The following is an 18,582-nucleotide window of genomic DNA, read 5'->3' as shown; positions in this document are numbered from 1 at the left end:
TACTTTTCTGACTGTATAAACATCTTCTTTGTCCCCTTCTCTGCCTAATATTCCTTTCAAACTCCATTCTTGTCCTGTCTTTTGCACCATTTGCTTTAATTTTGCTCTTTCGGCTGAATATACTATTTCATTAATGTTCAACATTTTTCTTTTTCTGCACAAACCACACACTGCTCATTAGTTATTTTCCCTATTCTATATAGAATGTCATTTAGTGATGTATAACCTACCCGTAATCTCATTATCACTTCTTCTATTCTACTTTTTCCTCCTAAATTCTTCGTTACTACTGACTTTTGTATTTGATGAGTCTCTCCCTTTCTTGTCTTCATTTCATCTTTTCTGCCACATTTCTAATTATTTTCTTTTGATTAGTGTTTTACCCTCACCTTTCCCAAATGGAATATATAACATTATTTCCTTCCCTAATGCCTTTTTAGCCAGTTTATCTACCATTTCGTTTCTTTTTACCCCCTCTTCTGCTGGCACCCAACAAAACTATATCCATTCCACCCCTGTGCAATCTAAACAAACAGCGATGCATTCCTAACATAAGATCATTCCTGTTTTCATTCCTGTAGACTGAATAATGTCTATTACTGCCCTTGAATCTGTGCACACCACCAACATGGACCGTCTTGGGTCATCTTTTTCTTTAAAGATGTGTGTGGCGGGTATGGATGCAAGAATGTGCACCGGCGCCCTCTACCGGACATAAGTATGCGTACATATTGAAGTATGAGGAGGAAATATTTGGTGGGAGTTTTGTATAACTTCTTTACTATTTGTTGCTGTTTTTTAACCATATTTATTTATTTATCTTCTCGTTATTAGATGAGTAAATCTAACTTTGTAGAGCAATTATGAAATTTTGGAATGAGAACCTATTGGGACAAGCGTTTTCCTGTTACACTTTCAATCAGTCAATACTCCAAACATGTAGAATGTTTTCCATCCATCCATCCATCCATCCATCCATCCATCCATCCATCCATCCATCCATCCATCCATCCATCCATCCATCCATCCATGTAGAATGTTTTCCTTTGTTTCAAAAAGCAATAGCAACAAAACAGACAAAATAGGAGAAAAGTTAATTTGTCTCACAAAAATAGTTAAACCGTTTCAATTTTGAGCTGTCAGCAGTTGGACCCTCATGCTTCTGGCGCTGGCAGATAGAAAGCGAGAGGCATTCTGTGTAAACATCGCTGATGATCCTCCGTCTGGCACCTTCAGGCCCTCTGCTGTGACAGCAGAAAGCCTACAGCTGGTGTTTGCATCTCCTAGCCCTTATCTCCTGGTCCTTCCTGCTGACTTCACAGTGTTTGAGAATAGACCACATAGCTGACGTTGCAGAGAAATCTAAGAATTACGTTTTATTGAAAGAACCAGATAACAACAGAACACGCTTTATGGATGATGGTTTATTGGTTTGCCGTAGGCTACAGAATATGTGAAAGAAAAGCAAAACAAAAGGTACTGAGTCCTATTGGATTATCTGTAAATGTCTTCTTGTAAAGATATTTATCTAGTAATTTGCACAATGATTGTCTCTACAGTATGAAGCTGGACTGTGAAACAAAATACATTAAAAGGCTAAAAAAAAAAGAAACACATATGGCAGAGGAATGACTATTTACACAATTCATCCAGGATACAGCCTGAAAAACACGAGTGCAATGTCGCCACTTAGTGGCTGAACCTGCTCATTACGCTACACCTTAGCAGGACCATTTCTTTCAAATTTAAAACTTTGAATACCTTTACAAAGACAAAACAATCACATCACGTTTGTACGCCAAGATAAAGGAAAATAGGTTTATCAACGCATCCAAAGATATTATTTTTCTATTTCACTGTGTATTTATTTACCTAAAATTGTAGTGCAATCGATGTAGCGGAAGACACATCAAAGATAATTTGTACTGAAGAAATAAAAATCCTCCTTAACTTTTCAAGGCACTTCTAAATATTTTTTTATTTTTAGAAAATATGAAAAATGTTCACTGTTAATGCCATGAATCTTTATAAAAATAATTTATTGCATTGCCCAGATCTGGGGTTGGAAAAATGCTGCGCTTAAGTCAAAGGAGGAGATGTATTCAGAAAATAAACTGAGATCTGTCAGATTTATTTGATTTCAAATTAAATAAGTCCCACATCCTCCACACACACATACAATTATGCATCCTACCCTCTTTTCTTTCTTTCTCGCTGGTTTTAAATAAAACAAAGCTTGTGCGACAGTCAGGTACCAAACCTGTTACCCTGCTCTTTTTAATCTCCTTTTGCAGTTTCATTGACATTTTTTTGTTTTACTTTCAAGCTCAGAAACACACCTGCTTGTCCGTGCAGAAAGCATTCGTATGTGTATGTGGTACTTTCACAGAGTTTACATCGAGTTTGCATAGAAAGCCTGCACTCGTGACTAGAGTGTCTGTTAGAAATAGCTATCATGCTTAGTTATGCTTAGTCTTACCAAAGTATTATTGCTTATTGATGTTTTTCAAATTTTGTTACATCATAACCACAAACCTTAACTATTCCTAATGGGATTTTAGGAGCTTGGCCAACACAAAGTAGCACATAGTTGTGTGGTGAAAGAAAAAGGATACAATGTTTTTATAATCTTTTATAAATAGAAATCAGAAATGTGGTGCGTTTTTGTGTTCACCCCTCGTTTACTCTTTTAACCCCAAATAAAAACCAGGAGATGAAATGCCTATAAAAATCACCTAATTAGGACCCAGAGTCCCTCTTTGATTAACATAATGACAGTAGAAATCTGTTATGTGTTCGGTGAAAACTTCATAGGTTTGTCCAAGAACATCAGTGATCAGATTTATGAAGAACAAGGGACACAGCAGGCAGATCAGAGATAAAGTTGAGGAGAGATTTTTAAAGCAGGGTCAGAAAAACAAGAACTTAAGCCCTAAACGCCTCATTGTGCTCTGATCAGTCCATCATTTTAAAAAGGGAAAGAGTTTAGCTCACAAGCAGACCTATCGAGACATGACCGTCCACTTCTTAAAGTGACAGGCAGTGCAGGACGAGCATCAATCTGAGAAGAAGCTAGGTGTCCCATCACGACTCTGGAGGAGCAGCAGAGATTCACAGCTCAGGTGGGAGAATCTGACAAAATGACAGTGACTGATCATGTGCCACAATTGACCCTTTATTCAAAGGCGAGGCTAATGCTGCCATCAGATAAACTGCTCAGAGATGAGGGGAAGATAAAGGTATCTAAATTAGGGCTTTGTTAAAAAAAAAGATTTTCCAATTCTGAATCGTTTCTTATAATAATTCCTAAAGATCGATTCATTTAACCACAGATTGTTTTAAAAAGAAACATTTTCCGCTGTGAATTTCCGGCTCACACTCCGCTCTGGGAAGTGAATTTTTAATGTCATATTTTCAATAAGGCACCAGGTTGGTGTCCAAATAGCAGCTGTAGATATCTCTGGTGTCCTCTGTTTTCTCCCCTGGATCTGTTTGGATATTCTGCCCCACAGCATGTTTGTGAAATTGTCTCAACTTTCAGGGAGAGGGTTTGGTCCTTACAGCCGCCATTAACTACCAATACTTTATGAATTCGCTGTTGAATGTTAATATAATACTGGTATCAATATGTTGCATAACTACAGAGTCATGTAATTCAGCTAAACAGATAAAAAAAGGTTTTTAACACCAGCAATCCAATTTGAGATCGGATCTGATTGAAAAGAATCGATTCTAAATCTTGCGAATCGGAATCAAATCGGTTCTTGAAATTTGAATCGATACTCGGCTCTAATCTAAATGGAGCACAGGGCGACCCTGGAAGTCAGAGGCTGCAAGAAAGACAAAACTGGGGTTGGAGGTTCACCTTCCAGCAGGACTATAACCTTAAACATACAGTCAGTTATACAAAGCATATTCAGGTACATCTAAATACAATTCTAACATTTTGGAATAATGTCAAACTTCACAGATCCTCTCCATCTAATCTGAAATATTTATGTCTCTAAATGTGCAAACCTTGTAGATTTCTGGCAAATGCATGTCAACTGGGGCGGGTAAATACAAATGCAAAAACATATGGATTATTTTCCTATCACCCACAATTACACATTACTTTGTGTTGGCTCGTCACCAAGAACATAAACAAGATATGTAAAAAGTTTGTGGTTATAACGTGACAAAATGTGGAAATAAAGTTGAAGTGCTGTAAATGCTTTTGCAAGTCACTAGAGTTGTGTCTCAGTCACAGTGCTCTCCTCATTCTTCGGTTCTCTTTGGCGATCTCCTCACTGAAGCTATACCGCCAGGTCGTCCTGCCGCGCCCGGCTGCTGGTGCCGCTGGTCCTGCTCAGGCGCCGCTTGTCCTTCGGGAAGCCCGAGTGCAGAACCGGCGAGAAGCCGTTAGGTAGCTCCGCCACCGCCGGCTCATACCTAACCCTCAGGAAGTCCTCCTCATCCTCCAGGTTGTCACAGCTGTGGTGCCGCTCGGTTGCCAGGTTGGCCGAGTTCTGCTGCAGCGCCATCCTGGTGTTAAACGGGTGCGAGGCGATGGAGGCCATGGGGTTCATGGACCCCGGCGCTGTCAGACAGTGGTTGAAATCGGGGGGCGGGGTACAGGAGGCCGAAGGCTGGGGGTGGTTGGTGGACTCCAAGCCTGCTGACACCGCCACAGTCACGGCTCTGTGGTTCCTCTTCTGCGACCTCTGGTCACGGACATAATTCCTCACACACTTCCAGCCGAGGTGGTAGAGCTCCAGCACAGACAGCAGGAGCGACACGCCGGCTACCGCCAGCATGAAGACGATGAAGACGTTCTTCTCTGTGGGCCGGGACATGTAGCAGTTGACGGGGTTGGGGCAGGGCCAGGACGTGCACAGGTACATGGCCTTGAGGAACACCCCGTAGATCAGATACTGCACCACTATGAAGGTCACCTCCATCACTGTCCGGATCAGGATGCTCAGGACGTAGGTGCGGAGCAGGGCTCCTTTCAGGCGGACGCGGCCGGTCCCCTCCGACGCGAACTCCTTCTTGCTCTCCTGCTGGACGTATTCCTTCTCCTTCTGCAGGTCTTCTCCGTCGTCCCGCCGCGCCTCCCTCTCCTCCTGCTCCATCCTCTTCTTCTTCTCCTCCCTGCGCACCGTGTGCATGGCGTGGCCCATGTAGATGAGGGAGGGCGTGGAGACGAACACGATCTGCAGCACCCAGTAGCGGATGTGGGCGATGGGGAAGGCGCTGTCGTAGCACACGTTGGTGCAGCCGGGCTGCTGAGTGTCGCACAGGAAGTCGCTCTGCTCGTCGCCCCAGGAGGACTCGGCCGCCGTGCCCAGCACCAGGATGCGGAAGATGAACAGGACGGTGAGCCACACCTTCCCCACTGAGGTGGAGTGCTCCTGGACCTCTTCGAGGAAATTCCCCAGAAGAGTCCAGTCCCCCATCTCTGCTCAAAGTCCAAGGACGCGCCTGGCATGGAAGAAAAAGAGAAATAAAAAATGTAATAGTGTGCATTTCTGTTGGATAAAACGGCCTGGCTGTCAGGTCGTGCGTTCAAAAATAGCTTCTCGGGCCTGTGAAACGCATGAGGGCTGGAGACTGTGGCATGAGAGCAACGTTTTTTCCCATGGGAGTGGGATGGCGGAAAGTTGAGAGTCATTTAAAATAACATACATTTGCTATGGCCAGTCTACACATCATTGTTAAAACAACAATAGTCTGTGGCATGTAGAGAAAGAGAGCGCACACTGCAAAAACCGAATAAAAAATAAGTACATTTTTCTTAAAATTAGTGTATTTGTCCGTGATTTGAGCAGTTAAATAAGATTATTTGCCAATAGAATAAGATTTATTTACTTAAAATAGGAACAACTCATCTCCATCATTTTATTTCAAGTGCAGGGTGTCTAATTATCTTATTTTAGGGGTCAAAATACTCATTCCATTGGCAGATGAGCTTATTTACCTGCACAAATCAAGGGCAAATACATTCATTTTAAGAAAATTTTACTTATTTTTAGTTCTATTTTTGCAGTGCAGTCGTCTGTGACATGTAGAGAAAGAGAGCGCAATTAATCTTCTCAGAACTTTTAAAATTTTTGATGTGAAAATCCGACAAATCTGTGGGAAAAATATCCAAAATAAGCTGCAGAAACATGGTTTTTACATCCTTGAACTAATGCTTTGCTTATCGTCCCGATGTAGGGCACACAACCGCATTTGGTTATTGAGAATCTGACTAACCTCGTCAGCATAGTTTTTCTTTTATTATAATTGCTCATTTGCGTCTTGAAGCTAAAGCTGTAGGTAGAGATTACAAAAGATAAAAATAATCTTCAAGCGGGAACGTATCAGTCAGAGAAAGAGACAAAAGATCCTCAGCATCATACTGCATGATACAGTGAAAACAAGAGAAAATATGGAACAACATTACTAAAACTGGATATCTCCATGATTATTGAATAAAACAACCGCCTGATATTAACACTGAAGGAGCTCTGGGAGTTTTCTGCAGATTGGAGACAGGAGACTGTATTCTCCATCCGTCAGGACTGAAGGGTGGGGTTGAACGAAGCATTTTCTTTCAGATCTGCCTAAATCTCCTCCTAGAGGAAGCTGTCATGCTCTGATGGAGCTAACCTTGAACTTTCGGGCCGTATTTCTGAAGGTAAGTTGGGCACAAAAACAGCGCTGCGTGTCACCAAAAGAACACCACACCCACAGGGAAATACGGCGGTGGCAGCATCATGATCTGGGGTGACTTTTTTCATCGGATGGAACTGAGGTTGGGGCTCCCGTCTGTTTAGTAGGCGCCCACCGCTTGCTGCTGAGAAAAGGGAAGCTGTTTGCTGTCAGTCACTCATGAGGAAAGCACTTGGGCTAGCCTTTAACTTCTTTGTTTCTTTCAGTTCAAGTGTCTGAGAGTGAGCTTTATCTACTCCAAACATGGGTCTTTTGTGAATCTGGGATGAACAGGCGACCCGTCCAGGGTGTACCCTGCCTCTCGCCCAATAAATGCTGAAGATAGGCAGCAGCTGCTTGCACGGGCAAGCGTGTCTACACAATGGATGGATTGTGCATTTTTTCATTATGGAAGCAGCCACAAAGCAGAGAAAATATAGTGCTAACATAGATGCTCAGCAGGCGGGGCTGTGGTAATAATGGGGCTATGCCAATACTGCCAGTGCTGGGGTGTTTAGACTTTTTATATCTGCTCCGATAATGTCGGTATAAGCGAAATGATTCACTTTTAACCGTGCATAACAGACAGGCAGGCAGAGACGGAAGCAAAGTCAGAGCTGATGTGAAGACTCTGTCCTTTTAGAGCTGTGACCTGGCCTGAGCCGCCCGCGGTGAGATTACCATTAGTGTCTGCTTTAATGTCCCTCTGCCTGACGAGCCTCCTACAGATCTGCACATCTCTCAGGGCGCGTCAATCGGATCTCTACATCTGACCTCTTAAACAGCGGGCGATAACATGCAGCCGCTCGAGTAAGAGACCCAAACATGGCAGCGATGAACTCAGCTGAGAATGACCCTATAAGGCAGCTCCAACAGACAGCTTTATTGGTGCCACCCGTAACCCCCCCCCCCCCAACCCCCCACACACACACGTCATTGAGAGGTTGTGAAAGCCCATCGAGGTGTGACCCCTGTCGTCTATGTGCCTCATGTTCGTGGGCAGCTTGTGGCTTTTGCATTGATGGATGAGCTGCGGGAAAGTGAAAGCTGAAAGGAAGAGTTAAAACACGTTAGAAATCGCTGCCTTACTTGGTGAAGTTATAGGAAATGTATACATCGTTGAAAAGCTTTAATGGCAGCCAAAGTGGGGAACTGGTATACAATATAATATGAGCGATCACGAGGAGGGAACAACAGAGACTCGGTGTTCCCCTTTTATTGGGTAAGTGTCATCCATTAGTGGTTATTTCCTTTGTAACGCTTTGGTACGAGGGGTTCAGTTAGCTGGCTGACTCTGGTTATATGCTAAAGGGACCTTTGCTAAAGGAGCATGACCATGTCTTTCTCTCTTTCTTTCTCCGTCACTAATCCTATCAACCACCACAAAACCCTCGCAACAAATTCACCTCGTATTGCAAAATAATACAACCTTTAAAACTGAGGTTCATTCATTCAGACCCAGGTCGGAAGCTTCTTTTCAAAAATGAATGTTGCCACACTTATTCGGAGCCATTCTTCAAAATGGGAAAGACAACACAAGGTACATTTCTCAGCTGCAAGCCACTAGGTGGGATTAGGGTCTGCAACAGTTTGAGTCTCCCTGACATTAAACATACCCGTCCTGTTGTCCTGGCTCAGTGGTCCATCATGTTCTATTTACAAATGATTATTCCTGTGGATCTGATCTGGACCTGCTTTTTTGACATTGTCTCTGCCTATCCAGTCTCTGCTGAGTTAGTAAGTTTATGTTTCTTTGGATCAGACCTCTATTCCCTCTCTAGCTGGTGTCTTTGGGGATCAAGGACTCTGGATTTGTGTTGGACTCTCTGCATGCCAACATGTATAATGTAATAAACACCCCTGGGACTTTTACTAAGGCTGCTTGACTCTGTCATTTTAGGCTAAGATTGACCTTTTCAGCAACAACCGCTTCAGGCTGGTCTGGCTTAAACTACGAATGTAGATGTGGAAAAGCCCTCCATGCCCACTATTGAGTAAGGCGGGGAATCTGTGAGGCCGTGGGCCGGTTTCTTCTCAAACCTCATTAAAGTTCATGGCATCTTGAACACTTTCTATAAACTACCATGTTATTTTACATAAAACCTGATAGCCCTTGCAAAGAGTCTCTCAGCTGGTTAATGGTCCGAAAGATTTTGCCAAATCAAGACAGCAGTGGTTTATTTTGAGGCTTCTCCTTTACATTCTCAGCAGAGGTGCCAATAAATGCCGGGGTCGGGGGTCTATATCTGTGAAAATCAGGAGGAAACAGATCACTGTTATGAAATCATTCACACGGACATCTAAGCTTCGACCCCGGCCAGATTGGATGGGCCGTGACGCAGGGCGGCTTGTTTGGTCTGCTGCTTTGCTTCCTGAACACGCCCAGTACCTGCGACGGCCGGAGCCCAGCAGGGGAGCTGTACCCAGGGCCCCAGGCAGGGAGCTGGCTCGCAGCCCCGCTCGGATGAGGTTGATGATCTTTACTGGAAGTAAATCGCAAAACAGGCTCCGAGGTGGAGGAAGGGAACGAGACTCCAGGCAGCACAATGGCAGGAGGTTACACATTAAACCAGCAAACACTCTTATCAGCCGACACTGACAACAGGCTTCCCACACCTGTGAGGACCGCGCAAACAAAACATCTCTGCATGGAAAAGTAGGCAACCAGTTTTGGGGAGAGAATCCTTGTCCTCAGAAACAGAAAACCTCTAAAAAAGCTTCAGATAAAGTAAAACGAAAAGAGGTTTAACAACGGAAAAGTATTTTTTTTTGTCTTGGGTTGTGGCAACATCAGATAAAAAGCCACCAGACACAATTCAATTAAATTTTATTTATTTAGCGCCAATTCATGAAACATGTCATCTTGAGGCACTTTACAAAGTCAAATTCAATCATATTATACAGATTGGTCAAACATTTCCTATATAAGGGACACTAGTGAACAAACAAGATCATAAAAGCTTGTTTTTCTAATAAATAATTCACAAGCCCACGACATGTCTCTAGTCGTGGGCTTGTACTTGAGAAAACATATAGTTACTGTTACTTTAAATCGTGACGTATTCCACCTCAGCATGGAACGATTTACCGCTGTCAAAGTATAAGGAGGCACAAGCTAGTTTTCCGTCATAAAACTCCCATGATTTCAATTTTTTTTTAACGAGAGGCCAGAGATGCATGGAGCAAAGTAACGGCATTATACCCTCCCCCACCTATTGCTGCACACTATTGGTCAGGTGGCTGAACGAAGGCTGTTGTATCTGTTCCTTCGCTTAAAAGACAAACAAGTTTGAATGTTAAGATAACTTTCACAAAAATACACACAAGGAAGGAGCTTGGCTGTTAGTCAACCATCTGCTGGCGGGCTACCTGAGCGGATAGCCTGACTAATTAACCAGCTAATGATAGCCTGTTTTACATGTGCTGCTCTATAAAGAGAAGAACGACAACAAGGAATAATGCTCAGGTAAATACGTTGAATGCAACTGGTCTAAACGTTTGTCTAAGCCTGTACCGAAATCAAAATGTCAAATAAATGCCTTATTTAGCTTTATTGCTTTAGCTTTTTAGCTTTATTGACTTAGACTTAGACTTAGACTTAGACAACTTTATTTGTCATTTTGTATGCACAGAGTGCGTACAGAACAAAATTTCGGTTGCATACAGCTTGAGAAATCACAGTAAATTGCAGTAAATTACAGGATAAAGGTGCAGCAGTGATTTATGTGAACAATTGAAATGTAAACTATGTAAACAATGCGGGGGAAATAGACAGTGTGCGATGCACAGTGTACAGGTGAGTATTATTGAAACCGTGTAATATACAAATGTGGTACAGTGTCCATTTTGTGGCTTCAGCAGTTCAACAGTCTGAAGCATATGCGCAAATGTGTAAATGTGCAAATATAGGAATGTGATACAGTGTCCATTTTGTGGCTTCAGCAGTGTATCTGTTGTATTGTATCTGTAATAATCAGCATGTTATAATGTTCTGGCAGTAGTGTGAATACTTATTGTGTTACCGTTTCAAAAAGGTGTAATGGAATCATGTTATCGGTTTATTTTTATACAATGAGAACTGCACACAGGCTTATGTCTAATTTAGCTCGCACTGCTCTAATACTAAATTTAGTCCACTTACTTATTGGATGATTACAATCACATAAAACAATGCCCTAATAGGTTTCCATGTCCAATGGATAAAAGAAAGTGTCTGGAATGAGCAGGCGATTTACTGGGGAGAGCTAGCTGTCAGTGGCTTCCTCCCTGAGCGGACCGAGCTGTTCCTGCTCTCAGAGGAAGCAATCTCAAACAATATGATTTCCGTCAAACTGAAGGATCAAGGTGTTCAACTAGAACTGTCTAGAAAGGGGCAGAGGTTACTGTCGAGCTTTTTTCGCCGACTCTCTTCGCTGTGCTAAAAGCTCCCACTGGTTGTCTGTCATACCTGCGCTGCTGGCAATAACCAGGGATTTACTGTGATCCACCGTGCCCTTTGCCGAGCAGCCTGGTTGCTCTGCATATAATCACTCCTGTCAGGTTTGTTGAGAATCACAGCGGAGGGTAATGGAAAAGCAATGGACTATCTGGTTGGGAGGTATTCACGATGGTAAATTGTGCATATCGAGGCAGGTTATGAACCTGTGATGTATCTCTAAAGTTACATTTAAAATACAGCCGCATTAAAACAACAAAAGTCAGAAGCTACATGGAATTTCACCCCTTAATTAGTTGAAGTTCAATTTAAACTAGACCCTGTTTGGACATTTTCCCCACCCACATCAGGCTGGTATGGGACTCCAGCTCAGAGGTGCTGAGAGGAGAAACGGCGACTTCACTCAATCGGCAAACGTGATCGCTGCCGCGCACGTGACTCGCTGCAGTCATAACTGGAGAAATGCCGTTTGCCTTTCATGCAAAGCAGCAATAAATCCTCCAGCCTCTTGGACACTCCTCGCTGTTGCCTTAGAGGGCAGTGGCTCTGATTCAGGAATCAAACAAGTTTATGGTAACCCGCAAGGCCGGAGAAACCCTGGATGGGGATTTTGCGCCACCTTCGAGTTATGTTTAGACGACAATGCAGTGACGCATGTCTTCTAACAGGCTGTGGTTCCAGTAAAAGACGACAGCGGCATTGGAAAAGCTGCAAATTCAAACACTTTGAACAGACATGACACACAGCAAAGAACAAACTTGCCCAATAACTGCTACGTTTGGGCACAATAAGGTCGATTTAAATGTTTCCCCACCTTTCAGCACTGACCCACTATGTTTGTCAGAGTCTGGACCCTCTTTACAGACCGGAATACATTACTTGCTTTGTGCCAACCTCTTAAACACACAAGCATTTAGACGGCTTTGCATACATGTCTTTGGCTTGCCTCCAATTATCAGGGCTTGTTTAGACTGCAATCAGAGGAGGAAAAAGTGTTTACACTGAGTGGTAAATTTGGGTTTCTTTGTTTTACGGGTTGCCTAAGAAAACTGGCTCTGGTTGAGAGAAAAATGTAAAGCAATACGTACCTGCAAACTGTTAGCAACCAATAAGTATGTGTTACATTAAAATCTAATACAGTTTATAATATGAGGACTTAAAAAACAGTATCTTACATATATTAATAACAAATTTATGTAAACTATGTAAATTTATGTCCTAAAGTTTTGTTAGCACTATAGTTGAAGAAGTCCATAATGTTAGCCCATGAGGCCAGTTGTCGCGCTCTTATTCTGTTTTAAGTCTGAATTGTTACGTGAACCATGGTATGTTTTTTTTTGTTAGCCAACAGTTGCTTAGCAATGTACATTAGCCATTGTTAAACAAAACAGTAAGAATTTGTTAGCTTTTGTTAGTCAGTAATGTTAGTTTCACAAATGCTTTGTAACTTTTTGCTTTTAGCATTTTCAGCACTTAGGCTAATTTACTAAATGGGCCAGACAAAGGGTTAGCAAAATAAACGTTTTGCTGATATGCAATAAATCTGCTTTTGTTTGCAAACAATTAAATTCTGCTTCCATTTCATATCTGAGCAATATATATTTTTTTAATACATAGGACAAATCTTAGGAGCTGGGAAATTTGTCCTGTGACCACTGGGTTGCCAGTTTAAACCCCCACTTCCTTTGTCTCAGTTGAATGACTGATGTGATTTGTGGTCCTTGGACTCACTTTACAAGTACAAGCCATTTTCCATAATTATCATAAATATACATACATATACATATTTTTTAAATCACCCTACTCAATTGCACACATCTTGAATCTGAGAATGTTACATTTACTTTTACTTTTTGTACAATATTCTTTTCTTGTGCTGTAATTTTTCCTTTACTGTAGCCTCTCAACACCCCCACCTGCCTCATAACTTTTTTTTATGGTGTATTAAGATAGGTAGGTGTAAAGAAATTATATTTCAGCATCACTCTTCCATGCATTAATTATGCATTTTTATGGGCAAAGGTGTTGTGTTCTGTTTGCGCTGATGAAGATTCACCACTTTGTCATCATGCTGAATGCTTGGAGTGTCTCTTACCTGGTAAACTGGTCATGAGCAATATCTCTTCAGGTCTCTAAAAATATTTCTTTGGAGTTTAGCTTGTTTTCCAATGACTTGCTGTTGCACAGTCTATTAGTTTAGTACCTTATCATGACTTTTCAGTTGTTTGTAAAGGTTACATCACCTCACTTAATCCTGTGATTCATGCAGACATAGTGATATAAACCGGCTCCTAAATTCAAGATAAGAACCAGTGTTATTTCCAGATGTAACAACGACCTTAGTCAGTAACCACTTTTAACTGGATGTGTAGGCATTTTGTTACCAGCAGCCTATCACAAGGACTCAGTTTATTAATGGTTCTTTAGTCGAAACTTAAGTATCAAAACGATAATAGAGGCATGCAGTACATGAACCGCTGAAGGGTGACGTACCTCCACTGTCTTTGTTGTTGTTTTTAACTCTACTTCTCAATGACAATTTATTTTCTTGTTTAAAGACGGAACAACACGCTCTCCTTGTCAGTTTTGAGTACTAGACTAAAAATGAGTGAAAAGGAAAGCCTGTCCAAAAGACATGATGGAGCTTGAGAAAGCATGTGATTAACACTTCTGATATCTGGATGAATACACTGCCTTGTGTGTCCTTTTGGCTGCTCCCTTATTCAGAGGTTGCCGCAGCAAGTCCCTAAAAGTTGCACACAGCCTTGTTTCTACACCAGCTAACCTTCCTGCTGCAACCAGGATTTGGATATGGGTCTCTGCTATCAAAGACACAGGCTTACACTGCTACACCACAAAAGGATGCCTGATGAATCCAAGAACTTACAAAGGTTTAAGTACAAATAGTGTCAAGCCAAAGCATCAAACTTCAAAAGAACATTTCATTGGGATTGTATGTGATAAATAACAAAATAAGTGTTTGATAATTGTTAAGGACAAAGGAAAACAATGTAAACATTATTTATTAGAGATAGGTCTGAAAACCATGTCATAAGTTTATGTTCAGTCCACCAAAATCAATGCCTTGTAGCATAATTTTATGCTTCGATTAGATGTTTAAGTCTTTACGATATTTTGGAGACCAAAAGTTCTGCCCATTCTTTGCAAAATGGCTCAAGCTCGTTCAGATTGGTTGGAGAGAGTCAGTAAACATAAATTCTCCAAGTCTTGCCACCGAGCCTAAATTGGATCTACAAAGCTGCATGTTCAGAGTTGTTGCCCTGTTGGAAAGTGAACGTCCATCTGAGCCTCAAGTCTTTTTTGCCATCAACTCTACATAACGTCTGTGTCACTTCTGAAAAAAGGTATCCCCACAGCATGATGCTGCCTCCACCATGCTTCATGGTGGAGATAGAGTGGTCAAGGCTCAAGGTCAAACTGGGTCTCATCTGATCAGAGCCCGTTCTTCCACTCGTTCCACTTGTGTCCATTAAATTGTCAAAGCCTGGGATATTAATCATTTACCTCATCCTGACCTTCTTCTTCTGTGTTCCTTGGCTTTCATGAGGCTGTTTTTTCCCCCCACTAATGTTCTCCAACAAACCTCTGAGGCCTCCAGCTGTATTTAAACTGATTCCCGACAGGTGAACGAATGGCTCTGCTAGACTTTATTTAGGGGTTTAGTTGTAAATGGGGCTGAATACAAACGGACACCATAGTTTAAGCTTTAGTGTTGCTTAAGATGTTGATTTTTCTTTTTTGTATCTAAGCCATAGCTATCTGAAACTTAAAACAAGTTTCATTAATCTCACTTGAAACACACATCAGCAGCTTTGTAGAGGATGGGAAACATCCAGGCTGCCTTATTCAGCCTCAGGACTGTTGTGTTTTTTTTTTCTTTCTGTTTTAGGCACGGATGCCATATCTTTTGTGTTTCCTTCGTGGCACACGTCGAGAGATGATCTAAATCAAGCCGCCCTTGCCTACTCTTCAATGAGTTGCGTATGCTAAGTCCTGTACTTCTATATTTGGATCACGGCTTTTAACGCTTGCTCCATTTTTAAAAGTGCGTCAGCTGTCGGGATGCTGGGCTGCAAAAGGTGGCGCGCGTATCCCTCCCAGGGGGATTATAATCAACAATAAGCATGTTTAAGTTTAGCTTGCATCGACTTGTCGCTGCAGTCAGCCGGGGATTGGGTGACCTAGAAAGTTGATCTAATGCAGATTGAGGGGGGGGGGACGGACGGTTCCCCCCAACGTGAGTCACCTGTTGCTACCCTCCACACATCCAGCACGCGTCTGAGCTCCCATACATCAGTCAGGCCCCGCAGAGGCTAGCGGGGCCGATATGCTGCCTGCTACCTTACATGGCCCTGCGGCTGTTCGTCTGCCCACCGCTTCACACGGAGCCGCGGCCTCGTTATGATCTATTGTTTGGCTGTTTATGGCAATACCCTGGAACATTTAGGGCAGACAGACAGCTGAGAGGTGTTTAATGTGCGGGAAGCTCGGATCAGCTCACTCCCAAAAGAAATTTCTGTATAGCTATTTGTGGGGAGTGACATATTAAACGTTTGGCACGTTTTCATCTGTTTTTTATCTGCTTCACCGCGGTCAGATATAAAACATCCATCCCTGGCGATAAACACCATTCGCATTAGTTGACCAGCCGTTAGGTACATTTACACAAATCTTTTCCTGCTTGTTTATACGCTTAATATCCGTAGCGCCCTGACAGACAGGGGTTTACAATGGCTGTACGGTTGCTGGCTTTGTTTCAGCTTCGGTGTCCGTTTAAAAAACAGTAAAAACATGTTTCCGTCTCACCTAGATTCACATCCAGCACGGATCTGTTGCTCTCCAGACTGCTGAGTGAGTTTATAAAGAGTAATGATTAATAACAAACATCTTCTTTTACGCTGTAGGTAAGCAGTCTGATATACGTTCAGTTTAAGTGAACTGTACCAGCTCACTACATCTGCCCAAACAATTATGCTTTACATTCAGAGTATTTTGCCTGTACGCTTACCGGCAGGGTTAATTTCACGGAAAATAGTTTACACATCCATACGTTTGTGTTACAGCCGGGTTTATGTCCTTTCAGCCCAGTGACCCACATCTCCGGATGGGTGTTATGCAGATACTGTATTTATGATTTATACAATTCATAATTACCATGACTTTTATTTTACTAAAGAGCTTTTTTTTAAGATTAAGTTTCTTATAGATGCATTGGTACAAAACTGTATTGGTTTATGAATTTCTGGGTATTTTGTTTCCTCAAAAGTTTTCTCATTTTGTGTTGTTTTACTTTCCTGTTTGTACTAAAGTGGAGGATCTGAATGCTTCCTTCATAACTGAGTGAAAAAAACGGCACTACCCTATTTCAGGGTAATAACCTTTATCCTTCACAGAAATCTGTGAAGGAAAAAATAACAACATACCGTAATAATAAGACTAAAGTACTAACAATAATTTAGATAGTAATTTTTTTTTACAATTAACCCCTTTGATTTGTAGCGGTAAGAAAGCAAGAAGGACTCATTTGAACACATTGAATCCATCATACTGATTTAAAGAATAATGTGAAAATGTTTTAATCCGAACATTGTTGGGAATGAAAAATGGAGTTAATTGAGCTAATTTTGGGGAGTTGTGTTAATGATGATAAGGAGACACTAGGGGTTAACATAAAAACTGTAAAAGAAAATGTACAGGTTCTAAATTTGTGATATAAATGTAAAAATTATAATCCCAAATAATAAAAAAGACGTACAAAACAAATAGATCCATAAAACAGAACTGAAATAAAATGCTCATTTAATTGAAAAATGACGTAAATGTTCCTCTTGTCACTGCAATACAAAAACAAATAAGGCTCGCAAAATTGAATAATTTCAACTCGATGTTGAGTCAAGCTACAAGTGCAAGAAACTAGATCAGTTTACATGAAGCTGAATTAAAAATAAAGAATCAGCTTCTAAAAGTCAGCTATTAGCCAAAGTAAACATCTCAGGTTAGAAATGTCAGTCATCTCTACTTGGTGATCGCTTACTACTTTTAGCCCTTATCATGTATTAAAACGGTAAGCACTGTGAGAGCGTCGGCGTTTTGGATGTAAAATGATGAGACAGTCCTGAGGAAAGGAGTCCTCAGATCTGTCCTCTCGGGTTTAAATGTCCCCACCGCTGCTTTTTGTTTGACTGCACGTGTCTGCTGTTGAGAGCTACGATGAGGGAAGAGAGCGAGCAGATGGATGGCGGTACCTGCCAGGAGGACAGCAGCAGACACCAACAAACTCCAGGCCTCCCACTCCATCAACAAATCATCTCTAAAGCCACGCAGACCCCGTCACTATATGGCAGCAGCCGTAAAGAGCCCCCCTTTCTGTAAATCGTCACAAAATGGAGATTTATCACCTTAGGTACGAGCTTACCTGCTGTTCCTCCTTAACTTTGCGGTGAAGATGAAGAGCGAAGAGAGCAGTGCAAATGAGTGGGGCTACATTCTTCTTAGGGACATCAGGAGGAACTGGTCTCAGCTGTGGCATCTGAGCGTTGAGTTTTTTGTCCACGCTAGAAGAATAGCTGGGGCATCACAAGAGTGTGTCACCCCCCCCCCCCCTCCACCCCCCGGACCTCCCTTCTCCCACCCTTCCTCCTCCTCCATCTCCTCCTCTTCCTCTCCCAGCTCTCCCTTTTACATCTCACATCCCTGGTACTCTATTTTTTGCTGGGAAGCATTCTCCAGCATACGGAGGGGAAGTGGGATTGTTTTCGGGAGATCAATGGCAATTCCGCTCGGCGTAAACGTCCAGAGGGCTCCTTGAGGTTCACACTTCTGCTTTGTCTCCGTTCTTCTAGCAATTGTTCTTCTGGTGATGAAAACAGACCATGTGACGCGGCCGATATTTGTCAGAAACAGAGATAAAACCCCCGCGGAGCAGCGGTCATGAGATTTTGGTCGAAGCACTGTACCTGCTTTGTTTATCTGCTTGTCTCTGGAAAATCCTGATCCGAAACAACCGCCTCAGGTCAGGGATTCCTGGGACTCTAAAATGTGAAAGCGCTAATCCTCCTCATCTGTCCTGCCTTTTTATCTAGCTATCCATTTGACATAACCGCTCTCAGTCTCAGCCTCGGATCAGTCCTACAGTCTGCTGACACAGAGATGTCGTAATAAATATTATCTATTTTTTTTTAGCTTTAATTCCTCCTTGCTGGAGGCCAATGTTCATTCAAATGGATGTAATTTGTTGCTAGGGCACACATGCAGCAGCGGCCAAAGTTCATGGCTTTGGCTTTGCAGTTGGAGGCGGTGTTATTTGACGATTGTTACTTGGGTGAATAAATCCTTACCTTCTCCTCTTGTTTAGGTGAGTTTGTAAACCCCACAACTGATGAGCTGATGAGTGTTGGATAAAAAGCGGAAATGGGTTTCTGCTTTTTTCACAGCTACATATTTGGCAGCTG

At 42.2% G+C, this 18,582-nt stretch overlaps 1 protein-coding gene across 1 annotated transcript; it reads right to left on the bottom strand.

Moving 5' to 3' along the window:
- Positions 1-1,404: 1,404 nt before the first annotated feature.
- gja5a (gap junction protein, alpha 5a) lies at positions 1,405-17,671 on the bottom strand. The gene is made up of 2 exons (XM_021307273.2): positions 17,547-17,671; positions 1,405-5,463 (listed from the first exon to the last, which is right to left on the bottom strand). Exon 2 carries the CDS (start codon positions 5,436-5,438, stop codon positions 4,296-4,298), a length of 1,143 nt encoding a protein of 380 aa, XP_021162948.2. The 5' UTR covers positions 5,439-5,463; positions 17,547-17,671; the 3' UTR covers positions 1,405-4,295.
- Positions 17,672-18,582: the final 911 nt, after the last annotated feature.

This window comes from Fundulus heteroclitus, chromosome 7 (assembly GCF_011125445.2).
Source record: "Fundulus heteroclitus isolate FHET01 chromosome 7, MU-UCD_Fhet_4.1, whole genome shotgun sequence".
Classification (NCBI taxonomy): Eukaryota; Metazoa; Chordata; class Actinopteri; order Cyprinodontiformes; family Fundulidae; genus Fundulus; species Fundulus heteroclitus.
The sequence above is the reverse complement of the archived record's forward strand: the minus strand, read 5'-3'. Positions and strand labels throughout refer to the sequence as shown.